General features: G+C 44.5%; 1 protein-coding gene across 1 annotated transcript; it reads left to right on the top strand.

The window, feature by feature from the left end:
* On the top strand, positions 1–25,041 carry LOC120840523 (zinc metalloproteinase-disintegrin-like stejnihagin-A). Its single transcript, XM_040211112.2, has 5 exons — positions 1–104; positions 2,096–2,263; positions 10,552–10,693; positions 14,845–14,949; positions 24,970–25,041. The coding sequence occupies exons 1-5, from the start codon at positions 34–36 to the stop codon at positions 25,039–25,041; spliced, it is 558 nt and encodes a 185-aa protein (XP_040067046.1). The 5' UTR covers positions 1–33.
* The last annotated feature ends 2,794 nt before the right edge of the window (positions 25,042–27,835 follow it).

Raw genomic sequence — 27,835 nt, 5'->3', positions numbered from 1 at the left:
CGCCTAGGTGGCGTTTGCGATGAACGTTACAGCATGGTAATGGTGGAGGACGTGCCTATGTCATTTGGAATGGTGAGCCTCTTGCCACACGAACTGGGACATGCGTAAGTTCACCTATGGAGCTTGTCGTGGTGCTGAGAAAACGAACTAAAACTTTTATTATTTTTAAGCGGTGAATTTTGCAACTTTGCCTTTCCGATCGGTGCGGATACAATCGGAAATACAAAGCTCCGCTAATATCCAAAGTCTGTATCTCCGATACAGACCTCCGATCACGGTCCATAATTTGTGTCTCGGATTCTATCTGATATACTGATCTCGGATGGTTTCCCGATTATAAACATTCCCCCATTGATACTTTATGTCTCATATAAACCTTACTGAAAACAAATAAACCAGTTATTTATTTATTTATGCCGCCTCTTAAGCATTCCGTCGTACTCCATATAGTAGTATTTTTTTCAGTACAATGTCTTGCATTGTCTGTAAATCTGAAAGGAGCAATGACCACATTTTGTTTTTAAGCAACTGAAAAGTATTAACACTTAACCTATCATTCCCAACAAGCGGGTTAAAAGATAATCAGGTTACTTGGATATTTAGTTTGTTGTTTGTTCTATTTAACACTGAAAACATTTGTTACCTCTCTCAAACAAGTGCAAATAAAATATATTTTCGGAGTACTGTACGAATATAAACCAGAGAAACACTACTCCGACATCTTAAAGCATATGAGATGATTATGAAGTCATATACACGCATGGCTTAGCGTAAATCACCCTGAATCTAATATACAAAAATCCGAATACACAACTTCCAGACCGAAAAGCAAGGTATTCATATATGATATCGGCATCGCTCGTGCAAACAGGATAAGGTTGAATCGCCCAAGTTTATCTATCTGTCTGTCTCTCTGACGTTTGATTTGTTTGCGTGCGTGCGTGTGGGTGTATGTTCCTGTGCGTGCGTGCGTTTGTGCATGTGTGTGCGTGTGTTTGTGCGGTGTGCGTGTGCGCGCGTGTGTGTGTGTGTGCGCGCGTGTGTGTGTGTGTGTGTGTGTGCGTGTGGTTTCATTGTCTCCGCACCAGGCAACTCACGCATTTGAGCTCTGTTGAGTTATTTTCATCCCGATCAGCTTAATTCTTGAATAACGACTTTTTCCAATACAAAGCAAAATGAATGGTACTACAGATCGGAGTCATTTGATATATGGAGGATTTGATTTTTAAAGATCATAGAGCTTTTTATTTTGGGAAGCTTGCCTTATTGACTATGCACGAGCTAATATATTTCAACCATACCATAGTATTTTTTTATCTTCGCAACTCTTCTGTAACAGACAAATAAAAGGTGATATTGCGTATAACTTTAGACGTATTAGATTTTTTACAAAAATAAAATTATGTACAAAATATATCGAACCAATTCTAAGGCCTTTCCTTCTGAAGCAGCACCCGTACAATTTTGTTTTTCATTTTGCCAAAAACCAAAAAAGTAGCCCATAAAAATGCGTATTATATTTTGAACATAAATATAAATGTGATTACAACGTCTCTAGCATCTTTCTTTTCCACTCTAGTGTTCTGTGTATGGTTTGCCATGCTAAACCTGTGCAAGGTACGCTAACGTTTCTGTGTTCAATTTACCCTCTGACAGACCAGAACACATGTTATACATACAAATACAATACAGTTTAGAGGTTGGGGGCTGCACATTGTGTGTGCGGGTGATATCTAGATAATTCATTCCAGACAAAACAATTGTTCTTAGTTACGAAAATATGCAATACGTATTTCGATATCTTAAACTGAGGACATTTAATTAACCATATTTCTCTTCTGTGATTTGATCAGAAAAATGTAGCTTGTTTTCTTTTTTTAAATAATAGATATTTTCTCTTGAAAACTATGGAGTCATATTTTGAAAGTAAACAACAGTACAAGTGATCGGCCGCGAGTAACTGGCAGTGAACAATCGAATTAAAGGGTAAAAAAGTGTTGCACATAGAGAAAGAGGGGGTAGACAGGGGTAAGAAGAGTTAAAGTGTACAGCAGCGAAATCTAATGATTTCAATTTTTACTTCCTAATGTTACAGTCTTGGGGCGCCTCACGACGGATTAACACATATGTGGAATGAATGTCTTCCGCCAAGAAACGACTGCCGCAGAAATAGCAATATTGGAAACTTCATTATGCATCCTTCCAAACCAGGCAATGTGAAGTTCTCAAATTGTTCCAAAGAACACATGATAGCATTCATATCGTAAGTATTGCATCACATATTTAAAAATAAAAAAAACAGGATGAGATTTACCTTTATCCTGCTACAAAACGTTTACCCATAAGATGACAGGAAGGCGGAAGCAGCGTGCTCGTTGCTCGGTGGACCAATGAACGGCCTGTTTTGTTTTTTTTTGTCGCTCGATCCTGCTTTCTTTGCACGTGGAAAAGGCCGGGACTGCGGTCACGTGAGGAAAAATGGGCGGACAAGTGGTCCATGTAGAGTGTAGCCTCCATTACCCTGACACCTTAGTAATGAACGGAGTACATATACGACCTCACACTAGCGCGCATCACATACATTATATCTTGTGGCGAAGAGCGGACGCCAGTTCTGTATATTGCTACAGAATTCAAGTAAACTTACACAATAGTGCGATATAGTTAGCAACCCGATACAACGTATTTAGGTGTTCACTAAATGCAAAGCTAAATGCTAAATGATGACCAATAATTTCCGCGAAATAGTTTGTGGCGACCAAACCACCACTTGAGCGACCCGGCTGTAGCACCTAGCAAAGGGTGTAGGGGGGGGGGGGGGGGGGGGAAGCTGAGTAAAGAAGGAATTCTCTGATTGTTCCGAGTCTTGTTTTTTTGATGATGACTACAAGAATGGCTACTTGAACCACCGTGGCAGCGAGACGAAAGCATAATTTGGCGTCTCACAAGCGACCCGTCCGTGTGGTCGGCTCCGGAAGGGGAGTGCGTTTTCTGTCGTTTGTCTCGTGCTTGCGTTCACAAGTTTTGCGAGATTCCGGCCGTAGGCAGATCCACTCGGCTAGAGGAAGCACCTTTCCTTCACGTGGCGTTCGCGAACAAGCCGTACTTCCGTGCATTATGGCACAGCTGACACTAGAGTCTTGGTCTGAGCCCTACCAGCCACTGTCAGTCAGTCAGTCAGACAACTTTATTGGTGCCCGAAAAAGGAATTAGGAAGTGGTGAGGAGCCCACTAAGTCCACCCCCCCCCCCCCCCTCAGACGACGGCCAGGATCCCTTGGACCTTGGCGGCGTCTTCGGCCAGTCGGATTAAGTCTTCTTGGACCCGAGGGTCCGAGCTGAGCAGAGTTGTCTCCCAGCTCTCTTCATCTCTCAGCTGCGTCAGTAATTTATTCGCGCAAGCGCCCCTGTCTATGTTACTACACTTCCACACCATGTGTCTCAAGTTCGCCCTCTGCCCACATAGTTTGGACGTGCCCGTGTATCTGTCCGGTTACCACTGATTTAGTAAAGCCGGAGACGGATAGGTGTTCTTTGCAGACGTCTTCACACCGTGGACTGTCTCTTGTTCAGCGAATGGTGCGCGGGGGGAAACCTCCTCCTCCCGTCCGTGCAGTGGTTGACAATATATCTAAATGTCACCAGCCTGTCTCTCCCGGACGACGCGACGGGGGCCCCAGACGTTGTGCCGGCCCGTACGGTAAGTCTTCGGGCCGCGTAGTGAGCCTCCTCGTTGCCAGGAAGCGACGCGTGTGCTGGTGTCCACACGAGTCTCACTCTTTCTCTGCCACCGAAGTACGTCGCACCCCTGGGGACAGGCAGAGTGTTCGGCGACAGTCTCCCTTTGGCGAAGTTGCGAACCGCGTTCTGCGAGTAGGACACGATTGTCCTGACGCCGGGCATGCTTAGCGCGAGCGCCTCCGCCACCTCTTCCGCCGTCTCCGGGTCGTCGGTTTTCTCGCTGCAGCTCGCGACGAGGTGTCCGTCACCGTTCACCACCGCCGCTGTTATGGCTCCTCTTCCCTTGTACTCGGCCGCGTCGACATACGCGACCCCCTCCTCTTGTTCTAGCGCTCTTCCCAAGGCTTTGGCTCTCGCCTCCCTTCTCTTGGCTTCGTGTACAGAATGCATGTGCTTTGGGATGGGGGAAATCTGCAACATCTCCCTGATGTGTAGAGGAACGTCCACTTTCTCGCCTCTCTGTGTCTCATACCGGAGGCCGAGGCTCTCGAGAATTTGCCTGCCAGTCGCGCTCCTCGTGAGCCGTTCCAACTGGGCCGTTCTTTGAGCCTCGATGAGCTCGTCGATGGTATTGTGTACCCCCAGGGCCGCCAGCTTCTCGTTTGACGTCGAGTCTGGCAGCCCTAGTGCTCGCTTGTATGCTTTTCGCACTATACATTCCAGCTTGGACTTTTCGGCCACTCCGAGTCTCATGAAGGGAACCACGTACGCCAGCTGACTCATCACGAAAGCTTGTACCAGGCGTATGAGGTCGTTTTCCTTCATCCCATTGTTCCTGTTTGAGATGCTGGCGATGAGCCGGGCGACCTGATAGGCCGTCCCTTTTAGGGCCTGTATCATCTCCCTGTTCTTTCCATCTGCCTGTATGCACAGGCCCAGCACCCTGATGCTCTCGACCTGGGGGATGCGGTGCCCTTGCGCGAAGAGTTCGATGTTCGATTTCTCCTTCCCGCCGCGTTTGGGTCTCAGCAGAAAATACTCGGACTTCTGCGGAGAGCACGCCAGTCCCCTGGGAGCTACGTACTCTTCCACCACCCAAATTGCTTCCTGCAGTACTTCCTCTATATAGCCCTCGCTGCCGCCAGTCACCCACAGCGTGATGTCATCGGCGTAGATGCTATGCTGCAGTCCGGCTATCTTCTCAAGTTTCGCGGGCAGGCAGATCATCGCCACGTTGAAGAGGTACGGGGACAGCACCGATCCCCGTGGCGTTCCTTTTCTCCCAAGGCAGATGTCTTCGGACTCGACCCCGCCGACCGCCAATCTCGCCTTCCTCCCGCTCAGGAAGTTCTGGATGTATTCATATGTTCGCTTGCCCACGGCCAGCGCCCTGAGGTTGTCGAGGACTGTGTCGTGTATAATGTTATCGAAAGCCTTCGTCAAGTACAGGCCCAGGATCGCTTTGGTGTCGAGGGGGGAGCTCCCCGTTCCATCCACTATCTGATGCTTAAGGCGCAGCATCACGTCCTGAGTGGACAGATGCGGCCTGAAGCCAGCCACCGTCAAACCATGGCGTACAATCTCCAGAGTAACCAGCTCACGAAGCGGCTAAACAAGACCATCAACGACGTGGTATGAATGTACGTTGACGTAGAACTCACGACGTAGAACAGGTATATTACGTCCGCCTACAACACAGCCGTTTAAACGACCACTGGAGTTATACTATTTTAGCTGGTTCACAGTCGCAATGTAACGACGATGCTCGACGCGATGCTGCCCCATTCGCCAGGTGCCGAGGGAAGTGAGGAAGCCCAGATGGTTGCTCAGCGGGCAAATGTCCCTCCAACTTGTCCGGCTTGGTATTCAAGACCTGTAACTTGATGACCCTGGCCGCTAAAACCTTCGTCTTCGGTGCGTTCTTCCTGCGAGGAGACTGCGTGCGGGTGTGGACAGCGGTCCGTCGTCACGGCCAGTGTGAGAAGTATTTAATGCGGTACTTTGAACCCTACAACATTTTTCGCCGCCTAGGTGGACCTGAAGAACAAAGTGGCGCCTGAAGAAACCCAGATTTTTTCACGCCGCCGGCAGCGATTCGAGGTGGTTTACGTCGTTCGTCTCAAGCCATTCTATACACGATAGCACAGTGGGGAGTTTTGTGTTCCAAGTTACTTTTTAGTGCTCCGTTACTTTTATTTTGCAATTTTGTGTTGTGTGTTGCATCGGGGCGATGCATTTTTTGAAGAAGCGAGTAATGCCACGCGCGTAGCTAGCCAAGTATACAGCCCGTCCGTGGCCGGGTAGTTACCGTGCTTGGCTCCCACGCAAAGGGCCAAGGTTTGATGCTTGGGAGCGGACGCACATTTGTTAAATCTTTAATTATCGCGTTTTGGTGAGTTCAAGATTCCTACTGCTTATTCCAAATCCGAATGCTCTACGCGCCGAGTTTTCTACACCGATTGTTCCAGAAACCTAAGCATATACACATGGGGCACTGCATGTTGAGCCGGGGTCAGCCTCGCCCCAGTGCTCGATTCTGATGTTACGCCGCTCTCGAAGGGTGCGGCGCTAGCCTTTCTCTATTTTATTTTGGGCACAAGTTCGCCCCATGAAGCGTTTAGTTTTCTCGAGTTTTCTTGGCCTCATGAACTTTCATCTGTTTCAATACTAAGTGAAAGATCAAAAACTATAAAGTAAAATGAATATAAACAAGCGTTTGGAGATGATCAAATACGTTTGATTTAATTTCTGCACATTTTGCAATTTTGTTAAAAAAAACGTAACTGCTTTTGTTATAACGCAATTCCTTTGTCCTTTTATCATCAGCCACTGTAGCTATTATTTTTCCCATCTTTACTTGGAACCAACAGCTTGTAACATCGGCTCCGCCCGGGATTTAGTTATTAACAATGAGTATTATCGCAGACTGCGTTAGTTCGTGGGGTTAAGTTAAGAAGACACTTATGACCTCATTACATATGCCCGCTATGCTATGTCAAGGGATAGATTTCAGCGTATTTTTCATAAAAATGAAAGATTTAACGTTATATAGCACTTTATATGCAAAATATATGAACAGTATATACAGCGCCGAAAAACGACAGGACAATGAGAGTAAACAGGACGAGGCGCACTCACAAGTAAAGTTTATTTAGGAAAAAACACGTAATATATAGGCCGTTAAAACGCCTATTCATCCCATCAATCCAAAAGACCTCTTGATAAAATTAAACTCTTCCCCTGAGAGAGCAAGGGAAGGCTCGCTAACGCATTCACCTCCCTTCGCTCTAATCTCAAACGCCTCGTGCACTTCTCGGCATATTTTATCTTTATATTTCGCCAGAACCTTCACATCATGCAAAACTGGTGAGCACGGGCAGCGACTACAATGAACAGCTAGATTACCAGACGGGCTTGCTCTCATAGCTGCCGCATGTTCCCGTGCACGATCATTGACACATCTACCAGTCTGGCCGATGTACACGGAGCCGCAAGTCAGCGGAATTTCGTAAACCACTCCGACGGCACACTCAGCATATTTGGTTTTGTGTTTTGTGCCGCATTGCTCCATGTCTGTCTGGGGATAATTGATTGTACGGCACAAGCGTGCCATCTTTTCCGGAGCTGAAAATACTACGGATACTCTAAACCGCTGTGCAACTTTCTTTAAATTATGGGACATGGCATGCAAGTACGGAATAATTACCAGTCTCGTATTAGGCTTCTCTCTTGCCCGATTGGTTGCCCCTTTGAATTTTTTTAACAATCCTTCCGCAACCTCAGTCAGGCATCCTTGTGGCAAACCTGCCTTCTGCAGGCGTGAAATATGTATATTAAAGCTGTCTTGCACAGAATGTTCACAAGATCGTTTTAGGGCCATCTCCAAACACGTGCTAGCAATGCCCCTTTTTACTAATTTCGAATGGGTAGACTCGTACGGCAGGATGCGTTTCTTAGATCTTGGCTCGTACACCCAGCATATGTGGATCTCCAGAAAGCGTAGTTTTCGGTCAAGGAACTGTAGTGTCCCTTCTACCGGCTTCTCGTGCGTAAACCTCAGACCTCCAGGACACGAGGAAAACACATCGAGCATCTGGGTTACAACGCCATCCAGCGATCGCTCTGCCAATTCGCTAAACACAAGGTAATCACCAACGTAGCTATAAATCTTTATGCTGTTGTCGTGCCCCAGCTTCTCGGCAATGGTGTTGTCACGTTTGCTTAAAAAAATATCGGATAGCACCGGCGCGACACACGACCCGATACAAATGCCCTTCTTTGCAAGAAAACGTCGCACATCGTAGACTACTTTAGAGACCAAGACTTAAAACTGCTTACGTCAGATAAGGAGGGTGGCTTTGTAGTGGCGTCGCGGGACTTGTACCATGAGAAGGCTCAGCAGGCTGTTCTCAAGAACTTCAAGAAAGTGAGTCCGGGACCTTTGACCAAACTCAAGACGCGCGCTAAGGAACTTTGCAGTGAAATGAACCTTCTTGGACTTCTGAAAAGTGTGCAATCTATCAAGGGACTCGATTTAGACATTTTCTTTTCTGCCAAGACGCATTAGACAGGTATTCCGTTTAGAGCGATTGTTACAGAGAGGGGATCTCGGCAATCCCAGCTGTCCAGCTTTCTCGCCAAACACCCGTTGTGCTTGGAACTACAAGACCCTTTCTTGGTTAGAAATTCGGAAACGATTATTGATTATTTGAAGGGAGACGCTAATGGGATGCGTAGTGCTTTTTCTTTGGATGTGGAAAATCTTTTTTTATTCTATCCCGCACGACCATCTCTTTTCGGGGGTTAGAAAATGCATAGAACGGAACGGTGAGGTGTCATTTGCCAATTGGAGTGGCATCAGTGCGGAGAGTTTTTTGGAACTGTTGTCGTTTTATCTGTCGCACACGTATGTTTCCTTTCAAGGTGATATGTACGTCCAAAAGAAGGGCATTTGCATCGGGTCGTGTGTCGCGCCGGTGCTATCCGATATTTTTTTAAGCAAATGTGACAACACCATTGCCGAGAAGCTGGGGCACGACAACAGCATACAGATTTATAGGTACGTTGATGATTACCTTGTGTTCAGCTAATTGGCAGAGCGATCGCTGGATGGCATTGTAACCCAGATGCTCGATGTGTTTTCCTCGTGTTCTGGAGGTCTGAGGTTTACGCACGAGAAGCCGGTAGAAGGGACACTACAGTTCCTTGACCTAAAACTACGCTTTCTGGAGATCCACATATGTTGGGTGTACGAGCCAAGATCTAAGAAACGCATCCTGCCGTACGAGTCTACCCATTCAAAATTAGTAAAAAGGGGCATTGCTAGCACGTGTTTGGAGATGGCCCGAGAACGATTTTGTGAACATTCTGTGCAAGACAGCTTTAATCTACAGATTTCACGCCTGCAGAAGGCAGGTTTCCCGCAAGGATGCCTGACTGAGGTTGCGGAAGGATTGTTAAAAAATTTCAAAGGGGCAACTAATCGGGCAAGAGAGAAGCCAAAAAAGAGACCGGTAATTATTCCGTATTTTTCATGCCATGTCCCATAATTTAAAGAAAGTTGCACAGCGGTTTAGAGTACCCGTAGTATTTTCAGCTCCAGAAAAGATGGCACGCTTGTGCCGTAGAATCAATAATGCCCAGACAGACATGCAGCAGTGCGGCACGAAACACAAAACCAAATAAGCTGAGAGTGCCGTCGGAGTGGTTTACGAAATTCCGCTGACTTGCGGCTCCGTGTACATCGGGCCAGACTGGCAGATGTGTCAATTATCGTGCACGGGAACATGCGGCAGCTATGAGAGCAAGCCCGTCTGGTAATCTAGCTGTTCATTGTAGTCCCTGCCCGAGCTCACCAGTTTTGCATCATGTGAAAGTACTGGCGAAATATAGATAAAATATGCCGAGAAGTGCACGAGGCGTTTGAGATTAGAGCAAAGGGAGATGAATGCGTTAGTGAGCCTCCCCTTGCACTCTCAGGGAAAGAGTTTGATTTTATCAAGAGCTCTTCTGGATTGATGGGATGAATAGGCGTTTTTAACGGCCTCTATATTATGTGTTTTTTCCTAAATAAACTTTAGTTGCGAGTGCGCCTCGTCCTGTTTACTCTCCTTTTTGTCCTGTCTTTTTTTCGCGCTGCATATACTGATCATGAACCAACTAGTCCAAATTTCTACTTTGCTGCACAATATGTGTCTTTGAGCTTTAATTTTTGTGATACTAAGGTAGGCTATGCCAAACTTTCGATATCGATCTCGCGCCACTGATGTCGCAGTTCTTTCGAACACAATTAAGTTGTTATCGGTGAGTTATGGCCTGAAAATGCTCAAAGAAGCAAGCGTAGAGCCAAACTTGACTTCCTTTGGCCAAAGCCTGGCTATCATGGACCTAACTCGCTAAACAAGTGCCAAAGGTAGGCTTCGCCACTGGTTGTTGCGATGCCATCTGGCAGCATTGTGCCTAAATCACCAAGACAGTGCCAGTGTCAGGCTTTGCTTCTGGCTTTTCAATTTCATATGGCTACGTTGGGTCTAAATACACAAACAAGTGCGAGATTTAGGTTTCACTGCTGGATCTTCAGTTCATACGTGAAGTTCCTACAGCAGACAACAACTTTACTGGCGCGAAATGAATGTTGCATGAAGAATGTGGCGTCTGTGACTCAAGGTTGAGGCTTCAGAAATTCCGTGACGAGCCAGAGAAAAGCCAAAGAAACACCAGATGAATTAATCTGGCAATAACTAACACTTGAGAGCAAAATCGTTTTTAGTCAAATTTAGGCCCTAAGGACTCCCAAGCTTGTGCCAAGTTAGGCGTTTCTCTGGCGCGTTACCTGGTTTACGTCTAATCATATACACCTTTTGTATTTTAGAACTCTATCCACCAGTTGTTTCGAGATTAAATCAAATCAAAACTGCACAACAGAAGTGAAAGAGCTACCAGGTGTGTCTACGAACTTAACAAAAATTTGCCAAATAGCCCATCCTAATTTTCCAGAGTGGAAAGTGGAAACTGTAAGTATAACTATTAATTTTTTATTGCACACGGTTGCGACCGTTCAGTTTTAGTATATTGTGTTTTCCCACACTAGAAATGAATATTCCAACTCCGAGCATTACCTAAATACATAACTCTATAGTATTCTGCACATCTCTGACACTTAAAGAAAGGCAGTTCGGCTACACCTCTAGTACAATTAAATATATTTACCTAAACCCCTCAGGCTCTTCAATGTATCAGAAACAGAGTAGAATTTCTGAATGTGTGCACACGTTGATTAAAGGGAAACTCCCCCTAGTTCTAAGGAATTTGGCCTTATGTGTAATAATATTTCCTGCAGTAATATTAAACGGTTCGAAAGAATTTCTTAAAAAGATATGTTAGATTTTTGTTCTACTTTTACTGAAGATAACCAAACAACAAAACCGCAACTCAGCCTGCAGCGAGCAACATTGCTCCTTCGACGTCATGTACATACTCTAACCATGTGTGAACATAATTTGACTAAATCCGTTACAAAACTGGTCACAGACGCTGCTCTTGCGGGAACTGTACCCCCCCCCCCTCCCCCTCATGCCTCCACGGTTCACCTCCCGTCGTTCAACGGGCCTGACGTGTGGTATGGTAGCAGCAGGCTATTCTATGTAATACGTCCGTTCTGAAGCACAGCGTCTACATGGCGTCCCACCGTACTCTATATAACGCACCGTTGTGAAACGAAAATTTAGATGGCACTTCAAACGACGGGAGTCGGACTGACGTAGCTGAGGGGGATGCCCCAGAACTGAGGTAATCAAGTAACGTTTCCATGTGGTACAAATCGGGACGTCAAGTAATAGGAAGCCAAACGCAGCTGGGCGCAAGAGAGAGCGTATCCTCTGCTACGACTGGAGGTCTGCTATAAACGACAACGCCTGCAATACCGCGCCAGTAGCTTGAGTTTTATCGCAGAGAAAGGCAAGCTTTCCCAATGGCTTGTTTCGAAAGCAATATTAAAATGTTCAGTTCAGTAAGCTACACGTAAATATGCCGCGATCGGTTTTTACAAGCACGCAGTGCTTAACGTGGTAAATTAGCTCTCTCGCTGTGACTGACGCTTCCAGCAATCAAGCATGCTCGAACGAGAGCCCACCACTGCTCACAACCGCATGAAAATCTCGCGAATCACTTGACCAACGATGAGCGCGCTGCTAGTACCCCCTGCAGCCTTTGCTTGAAAACGTACAGAACAACCGAACAATATCCCTCAGTGCCCTGAACATGACGTAGGCAGCGCATGGTGAGCTGCGCCTAGACGGTGGAATTGACTGCGGTGTTGGCCACACCTCGCCTCGCCCGGTAATATTTGCAAATTTCGAAGATTTCGCACGACTAAAACTTTGCTTGTCTGTTTCATCAACGTTTAGGCGGAATTAGACCTAAATAGTTTTTTCGTGGTTTTCTAAGCGATACTAAAGATAAATTCATTAATGTCTTAATATCGAGAATGAGCCCAAGTTGCCCTTTTAGTTAGTATGTAGTAATATTGCCAAACCAATTGCCGCTAGAAGTTTATGTATTTAAAAAAATGTATTCCCTTAGGGCCGAAGCATTAGAGAGGGGGCGAGGATTTGGGTAGTCAAAAAAGTTTAAAAGTTGTTTTACAGGCTGAAAACAAATTCCAGGTAGCTAAAGAAACTTTAAACCTATTGAAATCACTAACAGGCCTATAGAAAGGGGAAGGCGATTCGTATCACAAGAAGTTTAGGGATGAAATACTGTAGCAGGATTTAGTGTTACATGGGAGTGTGTCAAATATGCAGCTCTGATGGAGGCCTGAGGATATGTAGATGGAGTCATTAATTAGGTGATTTTTATATTGGAATTAGTCTAATAAACCTTGAGGGCGGTTAGTAAATTAAACCTACAAATGCGCATAGATTTACGACTCTTAGTACTGTTTTGTCGCGGTACTGCTGTCACTTTTACTGGTTCAGTATTCTAGTTGGCTGTAACACTATATGTACAATATTTATCGTTTAGGTTTTTGTTCGGTACCAACAACTTGCAATCATTAAAAGCTCAGGTCGAAACTAATTTTCCCACTCAAGACACTAGCTTCACGCAGACCAAACCTAAAGTTAAATTTATTATTTCACAATTATGTTTAAACGACTACGTATATAATATTTGATACCGAAGATTTGTAAAGATCTTTGTTTCCAGCATAGGTGAAATAAGTTAACTACTTTTTCATGTGTGCAGGAGCATGCTTCGGTATCAACCCATTTCCGTTCCAGTCTCCTGCGAGCCGATTCACACGACGGTCCGAATCGCGACTTTCGTCCGCGGACCATGTTCCACGTGACTGTCAGGTCACTGTTTCTTGCGACCCATGCCACGTCCGCGCACGTGCGCACTGAAGAAGTCGGGCTGCTTTTCACTAGTAAATTTTTGGTCGGTGACTTAACTTACTTCAAAAGCCTTCAGCCTTGCAATGGTACAACTTTGTTTTTTGGTTTGCTTTGGACGATTAAAACAAAAAAAATGTTGCATTAATGTGTTGTTTAGCGCGCGCTGGTTTGTTTTGTGACGCGATTCGTTGTTCGCGCGTGAAAGAAGCTGCAGAAACTTTGCCTGGCTGACGCGACGCAGGTTTCCGTACTCCACCGTGCTTGTGTCAAAACGCCTCTCGCATAGCACGCCGGAATATTTTTTGCACGTCCAATGATTTTCTCAACTAGCAAGGCCTTTATTCTGGCTGTTGCGTACAAAAGTGTTGTGCACGAGCGCGGATTGTATGAAGGCATCTCCAGACAGCTCACCGCCGACCCATGACTTCGTCCCCTCTACACCGAAGGCTCTTCGAGCGGGACCATGCCTGTGGCACTGTTATGCCTTGTGTAGTTAGTAAAGCTAGTGGCGCTTCGTGCTTAGCCCATGCTGTGGTCTTCATTGCTCTGCACGTGACAGCGATGCTTGATTCTTTTTTTGGCAGCAAGCGTCAATTTGGCTCTCAGACAACGGTGCCAAAAACGCAATCGTGCGATGTCAAAGCTTCGCGGCAATGTGGAATCGCGACCAGGTTCGGCCCGTCTTCGCCGCCGCTCATCGTCTCCTTCGCGTGGATGCGCTTTGGAGCCGGACAAACCGCGGACGTGCCTTCACGTGATCAATCTGTCCGTGAATGAGTCTGTCGTGTGAATCGGCCACGAATGAGAATCAACAGGCCAACGTCCCTTTCAGTCATTGCAGTAAGGCTAAAATGCGACCAATGTTCTTATATGCAAACTTTTTAAATACTTTTATACAATCCAACCGCACGTAGCATTTCTGGGTTTAAAAAATGTCCCACTTTCAAAGCTGGCGCCAAGGAATAATGTATCTTTGTCGCTCTATGTCTTTGGTACGCCTTAAAACTCCTAGACCATTCTCGTTTCAAATTCAGTTCCAGCGACGCCGGATTATCCTGCTGAGCCTTTTTGCGCGTGATCAACTGAATAAATAGTGTTTTGAAGAATATCGTTGTGGAGAGCCGACACAAAACAAGAATAAGTTACAAATGAGTAGTGATCAAGGATAAATTACCAGATAACGTGATAAGGCAGGCGAGCTGGTTAAAGTTAAACATTTCAAAAACCTGTTTTCTGTAACCGAAGCGTTCGGTTACCCACTGAACCTGGCTCTTGTGAGGACAAGCTTGTTAGAGGGCACTATCGAACAGAGACATGACTATTCCAAATTGGACTAATTTAGAATGCCAACTCTTAAATGGCAACAAGGAATTTGCCGCCACTTCGCCGTACTCCAAACATAGTCATCTATGTTTGAGACGTCCTTTTCTGTACACTCTTTGTAGCCCCCACTTTGCGTTTTAGAAATGTAGAACTTACCAGCTTTTTAGTTACTTTCGGCTGACAGATTTTTTCATCGCCCGATTCGGGTCCTAGATGTCTCTTGGGATGAATCGTCTTCAGTACATTGTCTTCATTCTTGCTGTTTTCGATATGATACACTATAGGTCGATCAGCATTTGGAATTCATTTAGTGTTAAATTTGAACAAAAATCGCGGATAACACAAATAAACTCATAAAAATATGAAAAGGCAAACTACAAAAATGCTAATGCATAGCAAATAAATAACAGTTTCAAAAACTGACGGTGTATTTAATTTTTAAACAACAGTTTAAAGAAAAATGCCGTTTTGAATGCTGTAGTAGCTTCGACTATGAATTGACCTGCGGAGCTGAACATTTCCTACCGGATGGAGCTGACTGTGGGGATGGAAAGGTAAAATACTTTCATATTTGTACTTCAGTTGTCTTGAGTGATTTAAGGTAAAGAATGGTGACACTTACAAGAACTGTTTTTTAATATTGGTTTTCAGTTGCAGACCTAGGGAAGAATGTTATTTTTTTTTATTTTACATACACGTGCCCACTGTCTCAAGTTTGTTAAACGTCCTTTGCGAGATGCCATATTTCCAATATATATAAAAACAGAACAGCGTGTCTATCATCAATCAGAAAATTGTTCACACCTTATATTGAACACTAATGTTGTCTGCGGCCTTCAATATAGTGTTAGCAAAGAAAAGAAAATGTATTTGTTTTCATGCAATCCTTTTTGTGTTCGCTTCTTCCGATATTTCATTCATCTGTTAGCTGCTTGACGAAACCGAACTTTTTGTGGTAATGCCGATTGCTCGACCGATTAAGGCAAATTTTAACCGTAATCTTGTTTTCTACAAATGTTTCATAAACTGAATTCAGCATTAGCAATATCACGTGTAGAAGTGTGTTTATTTCTTTTAGCGCACCACTGAACACAAGTTGAGAAACCCACGCAGAAATCGCTGTTAGAGTGGACCTACTTCATATGTTTTTATGATTGAAAGCAATCTTTGCTCACTCGCTTGCCGTGAACCAAAGGGGCTCGGGAAAAGAGAAGGTTTCCTATAGTTATGGGAGAGAAGGCGTGGAAAGAAAAGGGCGATTGTCTATCAAATACGAATAAAAACGATCACCCTTAAATTAAATATTCGTCAATGTAGTCAGCCCGGCAAACCTTTCGTATCTCTGCAGATCAGCGATCTCGAAATTTAAGTGTATCTTAAACGTAGCCCCTTAAAAAGGAGAACATTTTATATAATTTTTTCCAATGTCCTCTTAATTGCATGAACGCACACTGGCGGACCGAAGTAATACCAAGCTGTGACTCGTGCATCACATAGGATTAGCGAGTTTACGAATTGTGTACCTAAATTTTTTCATGGCGGAAAAAATACAATCTTGTCACCACGCGCCTATCAAAAACGCGCATTGGGTTTGGCACATAGACAGTGGTGACGACACTCCCCTTTTAATACGCAAACCATCTGGGCACGGTGTAAGAAGGCCCAGATGGAGTAACGCCGTTTCTGGAGGCTGTTGGAAGAGCAGCTGTCTGGTCATTAGTTGAACAATGTCAACAACATAGTTTATGTACAAGAATTTATATTGCAATTGTTCCGCATCGTTCGCACACGGCCAGACCTCGGTGCTTCCTCCGTGTGTTTTTTTTTTAGGATCCCGCTTCTTCTTTTTCTTTGTGGGGTGCTCGCTTCCATATAATAAATTATAACACCTCCCCCCCCCCCCCCCCGCCCTTTCCCCCGCAAAAATAAGCAAGTGCCCATATGCCGTTGTAGTGAACTTTTAAGCTGAGAAAAGTTAATACTATCGGAAGATAAGATTTTCTTTTTTTTGCGGAGGGGATGGAGGTGTTTTATAGCTCCACAAAACAAGCGCTTGGTGTTTGTGCCTGGCATGCAGAATTGAAGAGGATGGTAAGTGAGCTCGTTTAAGTTGTTGCTCTTGGCTATTCCTTTACTGCAGGCAATCATCGCTGACTCCTGCTGGTGCTGTGGTCTCGATCTCGATGAGTAGGTAGTCTAGCAAGGCTTCCATATGGCATTGCCGAAGTCCTTGTGCTGTTACAACGTCCTCCCTCAGCACGTTACGTTCGTCTCGCGGGCGCCGTCAGAATGCTCGAAGTACCGTACGTTGATGGCTCTCGGTCATCTCCTAATGTGGGTAGGGACGTCGTCGCAGTTACGCTTTCTTCGTCTGTGAAAATGGTTTTCCGTTCTGAGCGATTAACTCGCGGGAAGAAGACGGCCACGGTGTATGAGGGAAGAGTCTTGATTACGATATTTGTTAGCATAGCCGAATACGTATTGAAGGAAATTCTGAGTCCTCGAAGACTTGGAACGTGGCCTTCCACTTGGTCAAAAAGCCTTTGCAGTCCCTTCGCATTGTTGAAGGGGGTCACCGCTTAAAGAGTTCGAAGCTTTGAAAAATGGTATTGCTAGATCTGTTTGAAGTCTCCAATATGTCGTGTCAAACTTTCTACTGGATCATTGTAGTACAGATCGGTGACTTGGAGGCCAGCGATAGAGGCTCACGCAGGTAAGCTGACCAACGACTATAGGTGCTGAAAGTGCTGGCTGTTTGACAGATCGTCATTGTCAAGTACGGCTTGTTTGAATTTCGCCAACATGGCCTCCGCTCCAAACATTCGCCCCTAAATGACTGTATCTGCTAATTGGGAAGCCTTATGCCACTGCGTCTCCTTTAGCCTCTTCATTCGTAGTGTAGTCAATTGCCGATGCTGATGAACGCGGCGGTTCTTTTGAGCGCAGTTGCGTCGCTTGGCTTTGAAGCACACTCGAAACGGAATGTGTCTGTTCTTGGTACGTCATAACGGACGGGCATTCGGCTTCAGGGTCTCCATTCGCAAAGAATGAATGGCGCCAATTCGGTGTTGAATTTCATGAGCTCTTCGGAGCTGACGTGACGCGAGAGGATTTGTCATTGGTATCCTCTTGCATGTTCGTCTCTAAGTTGATAGTGCAGTGTATGACACGTGCGTGTCCTTGGCCTTTAGAGAGATGCTGTGTTCTGTCTTATCACCAGCTTGAAAACTGTAGTCACGTGACCGTAACCGGAGGCACGAGTGACCTAAAACAAACATAGCGTTTTCTCTGGAGTCAATACCAAGTGAATAGGACAGCTTCAAGACGGCGAGCTTTTAAAGTTCCAAATAAACTGCCCAACCCAAAAGGGACTCCAAAACAGGAAGTTTGAAGATCCTATATTTTAGGCCGTGAAACCTACATCATAAATTGACAAGCAGAATTAGCCGCGACTTCTTTCCGCGGAAGTTGTCCAAAACAATATATCCACCAGAAAATACCGCAGAAACGCCAACTTCGTCGAAGTGCATACTCAAGGGAGCTTGTAAACTCTGCATATTATACATAGGAGTCTTACCATCTAACTGGCCTTTTTGATTATATGTATTACGAAATGGTAAATTTGTGTTACTTGTAAACACACCTTCCGAAACATATTACTGTTGTCAGCGAGCTGCGAAATTTATGGTGCTGATTATTTCTGGGCAATCTTTTTTTTCAATTCTAAGTTCAGTTTATATCGCTGCCATCTATAAACAAACTCTGTGTACCCCAGTGAAAATACTTAGTTTGGCTGAGGGATCGAAGCTCAGCAAACAACCTTAAGGTCTCAGATTTAAAAAAAGACTGGCAACAGCACTTGCTGATTTGCGGAATTCTCAAAAACGTAAGGTGATATGATATCCGTAGTGTGGCACGTACAAAACGATCACGTGATATTTTTGGGCGGTATATCAAAGCAAAAACTTGCTTAAGAAAAAAAAAATGAGAAGGCGATTGTCTTGGTTAACGACATTCTTTTGTTGAAGTTCAACTAGCAAGCGTTTTATTTTCTTTCTTTATAAGCAAATACCCCGCATTCTTGTTTGATTAACCCTTTTAAGGAAATATAATTTACAGTGTTTAATTTTACCGCGGGCGCGGCAAGTAATAGAGGGGCCAAACAGTGATGGTATTAAGTATCCATCACATTGTCAAATAGGATGCCGGCATGGACAGGATCTGGGTCTCTGTAGCTACAGAAACAGTACATAACTTTCTATGCTATCAATCTAGCTCACATCCATGTGACATTAGGTCACAGGATAGAAATAAAGTATAATGTCTCTTAGCTCCACCAGGGCTGTGATGTCCACAGACTTTCCCAATGTTAGGATCTGCATAGAATCGCCCAATTATAGGATGTCCCTAGCGGGATCTTAGAAAGTAATAAACGCTTCCGAAGTTAGGACGTCTATAGAACGTTGGCGCGTTATGCAATGGACTTCCTAGTTACCGTTGACGGCAATCCAAGAGTGACTAAACAGGAAGTTAACTGAACACAGAAATCCACCCTGTACCTTAAAATTGACACACAGTTAATGGTACGGAAGTAGCCAGTTTGTAAAGCATCAAGTTAAATTTTTGGAGGGGCACTGACATCCTCGCTCTTTCCATCCGATACATTTTGATTTGAGGATTGCTCAGACCAAAAATACTCAGTTTTTCGTAACACGAGTAGTCGCTTGTGGCTATTCGTCATTACTGCTGCCCTCTGCAGAAAGGGGGTCATCTTCAACAAAAACAACGGAGCGTCGTACCCAATGGAGTCATCATCACTGTCTGAAAACTTGAAGTCAGACGGTTGGCTTTGCGCAATTTTATTATGTCACCTCCGCTTCGCTGATGCGTGGTCTATTTTTTAAACCGATCCCCATAAAAATAAAATCCCGCGCGCAAGACTCTACGAAAATGCACCCTTTTGCGGCACACAAATGAGCAAGCGAATGTTAAATTGCGCAAGTAAACTGCGTGTTCAGTCCCATCGCCACTGTTTATAGGACATCGCAACTTCAAAGGTATTATACCACAACAGAAACAACTAAGACCGTCTTTTCAGCTAGATGCGTACCCTAAATACTTTTATGTAATGTCCAAACAGAAGCAATATAAAAACCAAGAGCGGATTGACGAAAACATACTTGTGCGTCCGCCGCCGTAGAATGCACTTAAAGTGAATGCCGCCATTTTAAATGCCGCTAACACTCCCACCGGAAGACTGATATTTTCTCCACTTCACAGACGGTGCCATCCGATGTGCAAACTATTGGATGTCGGGTTTCAATGACCAGAAATTTGATGGTGTTACAGTAGGTGCTTAGGTGTTTGTCCAATATAACGGACAAAGTGTGAATTGGTAGTATGCATTCTATGTAAGGTTTCTAATTCGCTTAGTACGACTTTCCGAGGGAGGCACATTTTCTCAAGCAGCGCGCGGAAATGATTTCCTGCTTTTTCCATTATATATCTTTTTCCATATATATCTTTTTTTATAAAATACATGCATAATTCAGGTAAGAGGAGACTAAACTATTTTTCGTATACGAAATAAAAAAACACGTATACAAGATTTTTCAGTCAATATGCAACAAGCCTTAAAAATGATGAGCGCCCTAAACAGACACACACATGATTACTTGTTATTAGCAAGCGTCATTTAAAAGAGCCTCTAGTGTTATTCTCTCACCTTTGGGAAAACGTTTTATAACGACATTTATTGGTCGTACTTGGAGCCCTCCGCCTAATGACAAGTATTTAAACGTCAATTTTGTTTTAATGTGCCATACTAATACATTTTTAGACAAGCCTAATAAATCTAAGGCAAGACATACATTGAAAACGTGCACTATTTTCATGAAAATGACATTTGCGTAATCCAACTATCGTTTAGTTTTTGTGTGCAATATATGATGCACAACCTTTCGTAAAAGTACTGAGAAGCTCTCCCCCGTCTACCGCGGGCGTAAATAAGTAATAAATAAGTAAATAAGTAATATGAACATCTGGAGATTATTTGTCTATGTTTGCATTATCATTGAGAATACATGCTATTAAACATTTGTGCCAAGGTTTGACATAATAAAATCAATGTCTAACGTTCTGCGTGCTGCCGTATGTAGCTGCAGTCATTTCTCTTCAATATGAGACCCTCTAATATGTTAAGGCCTCGCTGTATAGCGGATCATTTAGGGGTTTAGTTTATCCTCGCACAATTATATCCCAACAAGCCCTCAGTCCTCAGCATACACAGGTAGCGTTTGAAACAACAGGGTACTTACATAAATCTTAGTCTCGCTAATATACATGAAAGAAGATACAAGAAATGTCAGCAAACTTAAAAATGAATTTAATATTACAGGAAGATCCATTGGTGCGTTCTTAGTGAATGCGTTAGTATGACGCTCGGAAACGCTACACACACACCCCTTCGGGAACAACTAACGCCGACCCCTTCACTTTTTCTTTTTTTTTTTTTTCTGTTTCTAGTTTTTTCTTTTGATTCCTCAATTTTTTGCGGCCTCTTTTTTGCCTCGTTACGGGGTCAGTGGTAGCGTTTCTCAAAGTGGGACATGTGTGACTATTACGAAGGGTCATGCTATCACTTTCAAGTTGAATCCACCGATACATCCTCCTGTAATTGTTTTAACTCTTTTCTGTACTCTGGCTGTCAGAGTACGTCGACGACCTTGGATAGGGTCATTCATATCCCTCGTGGAAAGAACCGCGTCCATATCCCTCCTGGAGAGAACCGCAATCATAGTTTTAACCACACACAGACATCAGAGCCCACGCACTGCTACCAAATACAATATAGCTTCGCCAATACTGGAAACTCCTCCGAAAACACATAGGAGCGGCGGCGAACGTGACAGTGGCGCCTCTAGCGGACTCGGAGTCTACGGAAGCGGTCGTCGCAATGGAAAAGTATAGGCTCCGCGACGTCTTCGAGCTTTACAAGCCCCGTATCGTCACCCTAACAACAGAAACAGTTTATTACGGTCAGTTCGCTTGCAAAGCGGAATCCACTGATCGCAACTGCAACGACAATCGAATAACAACGCGCGCATAAACAAAGAGAGAGCAGTTTATTTAGCGGTCTCAAACGCCTCTCAGGGGATCACACGCGTTTGAAACGCGTCTGGGAAGCGGAAAAAAGACGTTTAGCTACTCGAACTACGTCGTAGTCGTTAAAACATGCAAAAACGACATGTTAATATTAGCAGAGCAAGCGCACGAGCTGCTGGAGCATAAAAACAAAACAAAAAGTAAGGATAAAAATTAACGTGCAAACACTTACCGAACTTTGCAGAAAAAATGGTGTCGCCATTCCCGACGAAAATAAGAAGAAACGGGAAAGAGAAGCGGACAACGGCGAATAAAACAAAGAAGCTAGCAAAAAACTATTTCAACGACGACGAACGTTGCGGCGCTTATAGAAAAAAAGAAAGAAAAATGGAAAGCAGCATATGAATAGCTGGTGGTCGCCACCGGTGTTGAGTTCACGACAAACAAAGCGGAAGCAACAGACGAAACCAATGAAAAAAGAAGAAAGCGACCCTTTTTTTTTTTCAGCTGCTTGTTGTACATTTCTTTATTTGCTTTCGCGGCGTAGGTACAAACTAAAAACAAAACAGGGGAAATAAATAACGTAGTGCAGCTCACACTGCCCGGTAAAAAAGAGTCGCAGAAATGTTTTGGTCGCAGGCAGCAATCTTCTATATGTGCTAGCAGTCAGTAACCTTTTTTTTGCTTTCGAATGTCTTTTTCCAGTGACTTTGGCGGGTTGTTTGTTCGCTCGCTTGACGAAGCAGTTTAAAAGTGCATTCAAGTACTTGTTGACGTAGATGTCCGTAGGTCGATGTAGGAAGCAGAAGAAAGATTTTCCATCACATCGCACAAACTTTGTCTTGAATGCGGCCGGTTGATCAACAAACGATGACCCGTAGCAGACGTGCCGGCCGGAGTACACAAATAAAATTCGAATAAAAATGGGTAACGAGCTTACACTTCTTAATATATTTAATAAATATCAAAAAGCACGTATGACGATTTTGGATTAGAAACTCAATCGAAGGCGAAAACAGGAGGTTATCGGAGACGACAGTGGAAGAAAACAACAAACACAACAGCAAAGTTGCAGACGGCCCTCAAAATGCCCGGGCCTAGCGCAGACGAACCGGGGGTAGTAAACGCCGAAGCAAAGGAAAGGGAGTAAAAACTAAGCCAAACAAAGCAAGGATACGCGATTGTTTACACGTCGGGCAAAAAAAAGAAAAAAGCAAACAACAAACAAAAAATATACACAGCAACATATAAGCAGGAGGAAAAAAGAAGGCGGCAAAGTGCCGTCGCCTCAAAAATATAAAAGAAAGAAGACTCAAAAATGGAAAGAGTGGAGACGGTTCAACGGGTCGGCCTTTATCGTAGAAGTAAAGAAGCAGCGAAGCAGAAGATGTTGGTCGTCCCCGCGCTAACAATCGGAATTTGTGCAGTGTAAATAACGTGACTGAAATCATCTTTTTTTCGCGGGGCTACGACGCTCTCCCCTTCTTTCTTTTCAAGCGCGAGAAGTCTGCTTTTTTCGTAACTCCGCTGTTGTTAACCCATAATCGCGTCAGCTTTGCATATGCACAACGCCTTTTTTCGGAGCATACTGACATCGCCGTAACGTACGTGGTTCGAAATTGACTTCTGCTTCTTCATCCGGAGACGATCTTAACGGGATTAGCCAGCTCGCCTGTTCGACAAAACGGTTATAAGCAAGACACTCATGAGAAATGGGAATTGCAACGACAAAACGAATTGACTGATAAGAACAATAAAGTTGAAACGAAGCTATGTTCTGAAATGTTTGTACCTTTCCCTTTTTCACGAAACAGCGCGAAGGCATACATTCGTGTCTTGCTTGGCTTACATAAGTTGTGACAGAATGTTTTCTTCGGGAGAACTCCGAAATTGCACCCAGAAAGCTGTAACATCTTTCCCACGCGAAGAGAATGTATTTCACTCATGAGCTGGCACCCATTTTTTAACTTTCAAGGCAGCGAATGTCCGTGACAATTTTTTTTCTTTGGTCACCTCGCACGGAGATAGGCAAAACCAATGCATTTCGGAGAATTTGTCTGCCAGCGGAGACTCCGAGCTCGCCAGGGGCGCTGCAATCACTTTTCGCCCGTTTTCCGCGGGAGTTGCCAGTATTGGCTTCCACGGTATTTGCTGCTACTGCCGACACCCAGAGCGAAGGACTACCGGAGACGCTAGAGTGGCAACTGAGCGCGCCCGCATTCCATTGCGCCGCTGCGCTGCACCTCCTAGATAACAAAGCTGTAGTGCAGAATGACATGACGTCATCAGATAAGGTGAACGCTGGGCAGAGATTGGACAGTACGATTGTGTCAACGTTTGGCTCAAACTTTACTCGAAACCAAACACTGACACAGCACTCGTTCTCAATCTGTCTAGCGTTGGCTTTCTGTAATGTTTCCATTTCTTTCAGCACTACCGCTTGGTTTTCCAGGAGATGTTGCCCGGCACCTCCTCCTCTGTGGCTCCTCGCCAGCTCTTCGCGTGACTGAACAAAAACGAAAGGTCTCATTTTGGCGAAAATCCGGCGGTGTCTGCCAGTTTGCCATCACCGGGGAAAGATGGAGAGGTTGACTCGTGCTGACGTTAGCGCTTCCGACTAATGGGAGCGTCGCAAGCCTCACCCTCTTCCCCTTTTTCTCCCTCGCTCCCCCGTGCTAACAAGCGAAAGACACCGACGGGTTTTCCTCAAAACGAGCGTTCTACTGCTAACGTATTAAAACAAAAGCAACAGACGCACACGTAGGTAGCTTTCCTATTGTGCTTTATTTGTTGCCCGTTTTGAGGCAAATATTAGTGCTGGGTCTGGTGAACCAAACACTGTTTTAGTGTTTTTTTTTAAATGTGAGGCTAAAAGACTTAGTTTTTAATTTCCTCTGTCGTACTCGTGCATGCTGTGCATGATCTAAGAATCAATGTTCTACCTTTCATCTGATGCGCACATTTTTTTCGGGAGAAAAGCGTATAGAATGTAAAGAAGGAAAGGGTGCGAGTCAATCGCACAACGATTGAGAAATGCAGAGCTCAGCGCCTTGAAAATAAAGAGATATTTCACTGAGTATGATATTAAGAAATCGCCTTGCATTTAATATAATACATTTATCTTAGCAGTGTGCAACTTTACTGACAAAACTGTTATTATGAAGTCTATAAAGTGATCGACTTTGTAATGGATAGACTACTTGCGAAATTGTATGCCAAATATTTTCAACATATGGCAAACAAAAACTGCATTTTTTATGATCAGCTAATTGATACCGTAAGGGTTTCACATATTTTAGAGTATAGCTCGAAATAAGTAAATTCAAAATGTGATAGTGCGGAACCCCTAAATACGGTATAAAAAGCAAGTGCAAAGGGCGGGTTTGTAAACACTTTTCGTCTGTGCTAAGTTTGAATACGTCTCATACTTAAACTATAAAATATACAAAAATGTATGTTTTATTTTCTAGAGGTGCGTAAGAGGCGAGTGCGGCTACTACGACCGATACGGCGAACCGACGACCCCACCGAAAAATGGCTGAAGATAAATATACAACCACCACCTAGAAATGTCTCTTCAAATCGCATAAAAACCGTGTCTGGGGAAAACTCGATATTCAAGTTTAGGAATTTCTCTCCAAAACAAAATAAAAAAAAAATCAACTAAACTGCAGCTACTTGAAGCCTAAAGAGCATACATTAACAAGAGCAAGTAAGCAACTTTCTGAATATAGTAAATAAATGTATTGTTAATTTGAAATGTGTGCATGTTTCAACTTTTCTTTTGATGCACACAATACATAAAACACAAGTGCATCACGCTCGCGCCTCTAGATTAGGGCACTTGTTAGTTGCAACCTTCAGATTAACTAAAATATCCGTTTTTAACTAGTACATCCCTCAAAACTTGCACCATAAAATCCAGAACAATTCGTTCTGTTAAGCATATCTGCTGTTCCTAAAGGCTTAAGTAGACATTCGGCTTCAGAGCGGTCTCGGTCACCACCCCAGAAAAAAAGAAGGACTACTTATAATGACTCTTTTATTTCTAGAAATGTCTGTACACTACGATAGTCCTTAACCGCTTCCTCAGCAACTCCTGGCAAGGCAGGAGTTTATGCGCACACTAAGTACCCTCAGACGCCCACTTCCCTGACTTGGGGGTTTAGCCCAATTCAGTAAGTGGTATCTGTACTTGTACGGTTGCCTAAGATGGACGTTATTCCAGTATGGTATTATGTGCGACCCTAAGGTGGGAGAGTCGCTTACCTCCGCCTCGGCTGACTGCGCTATGTGCGCCAAAGGTATTTTGGCCACCTGGTACTGGTGGTTTCTGATTTTAATTCTCCACATTCGACTTGCGGCTACTCCTCTACCAGCGCAGAACGGCTACGTGCAATGGACACTTGTGTGGACGCTCAATTCATCCTCTTAAACGTCCGAGACGTGCCAACATCTCGTGATGCCTACCCTCAACTTTCTCCCTCTTCTACCGATATGTCATTACGACTTGTAGATGTCCCCATCAACCGGGATCGAGAACCGATCTGTTGACGTAGCGATCGTTAACCCCTCCATCTAGGTCTGCATTCAGGTCTCATGTGCCGCCTCCGCCGCCCGTGTCGTGTGACGAACTGGGATATGTTCCTCTATCTCTTCAATGCTGCCTTGCGTTCAAGTTTCCAGAACAAACTTGGAGACCCCCTCTCCCTTATCTGGGAGGTAGTCTGGCGCAACTACGTGCGCTTGGGTGGATGAGTCAAGTCCGGCGCGGGACCTAGAAGTTATGTTTTTATGGAGTGAACGCAACCATCCGGAGGCTGCTGTCTCCTACGACCCGCATTCTATCAGGGCTCTCTCCGAGCTCCACCATCTCATTGCTTTGGCTCGTGGACACAAAAGTCGGCTGTTTCAGTGCTGTTGGTGCTTACTAAAACATGACCGGCACAGATATCAAGACATATCGACCACTAACACTGCATCTCAACTGATTTGCTATTGTCTTTTATTATAAAAGATACGTCATTTTTCCCCCTTTGTAGATGACTTGCATGCGACCTCATGTCATTTAGACGGAAGACCTTGCAGGCACTCGAAGGCGGGGGGAGGGGGGGGGGGGGGAATTCTGGTATGCTAGTGGTCAGTACTGGGAATGCATTTGGTGGTAGAAGTTGTTACCGCTTGCTAGTTTTGGAGCGTAGGCTGCTATCTTTGTACCCTCCCCGTCTTAGTAGGATATAAAATTGTCAAGAAACCTTTACGTGGGAACAGGTGACCTTTATATTTAGCAATAGGGCAAGCGTTTGCACGTGTGTGTCCGCTCCTGATACATTAAAGACGTGCAGCTTTAGGATGGTAAAGGCCTGCAGCTATTTGGTTTCAGTGAAACTTTCGAGAAACAAATCGTTATCTGACGATGAAAGACGCGGATATGAGATACTTTTTGTGAACAGTAATAATACTGAAATAATGGACGCAGGCTATTCCATTAATCTGTGGCATGCCTTGTTAAATTAAAGCGGATTCCTCCCCATGTCCTTTTTTTACGTGGACCTTTAGTACACAAATATCTCATCTATTTTATTTTTGGAATTCAGAATCCGTTTTTTCTTTGTCATCCCACTGCAAATATAAGAGTGTATAGGCTGCTGTGGTATTACAGAGGCTGCATCCTGACACAAGCCGGTGGTGATTTTGTCTGTTCCTTGCGTTAGCTTTCATATCACAAGTGACTTGAAAGCAATGTTCCTTTTTTACATAAAGACGATACCGAGCGAAGAGTGCATGCACCAGATCCAGGAGAGGAGGGGGGGGAGATTCATAAGGAGTCTTCGTGCCTGACACATTTGTGCTCCCTTGTAATCAGGTTGTCTGTTGTGTAATCCTTTCATTTTATAGGCTTAGGGAGTCACGGGTTTGAATCTACCACAGGGTTATAGTTTATTTTCTTGTTTTAATTTTTATAACTTTTTTGGTGTACTACATAACATTATCCTGTGTGTTTTCAGATTCCAAGTTATTCTTTGTGCCCCCCTTTCTCTTGTCAAATATATGACCGTCATTTGCTATCCCTACCGCCATCCCTCATCGCGGATAAAACGCACATGGCCCCGCAGGGGGCACCTGTGAAAGCAGGTGTTTGGTGAGTGGCGTCACCACGGACCCCAAGCCACGCGGATTCACCCGCCCACGTCTTGCTGTGCGTGGCTTTCCCTTGTCTGGGGAAAAGGGCATCCTGGTTGTTGAGCTGAGCCCGGGGTAGGTTTGGACACTTCGGGGCCCCCCGGGCGATGCAATACTCCACTTCGGCCCCTCCTTCCCATAGACGGGAGTCCT

This window comes from Ixodes scapularis, unplaced genomic scaffold (assembly GCF_016920785.2).
Source record: "Ixodes scapularis isolate PalLabHiFi unplaced genomic scaffold, ASM1692078v2 PGA_scaffold4__175_contigs__length_147842914, whole genome shotgun sequence".
NCBI classification, from domain to species: Eukaryota; Metazoa; Arthropoda; class Arachnida; order Ixodida; family Ixodidae; genus Ixodes; species Ixodes scapularis.
The sequence above is the reverse complement of the archived record's forward strand: the minus strand, read 5'-3'. Positions and strand labels throughout refer to the sequence as shown.

Bases quoted from the DNA above. Each gene is read 5' to 3' on its own strand.
- LOC120840523 (XM_040211112.2), top strand. From the start codon at position 34: ATGGTAATGGTGGAGGACGTGCCTATGTCATTTGGAATGGTGAGCCTC. The intron at 105-2,095 runs GTAAGTTCACCT...CTAATGTTACAG, and splicing joins CCACACGAACTGGGACATGC to TCTTGGGGCGCCTCACGACG. The intron at 10,694-14,844 runs GTAAGTATAACT...TTTAAACAACAG, and splicing joins CAGAGTGGAAAGTGGAAACT to TTTAAAGAAAAATGCCGTTT.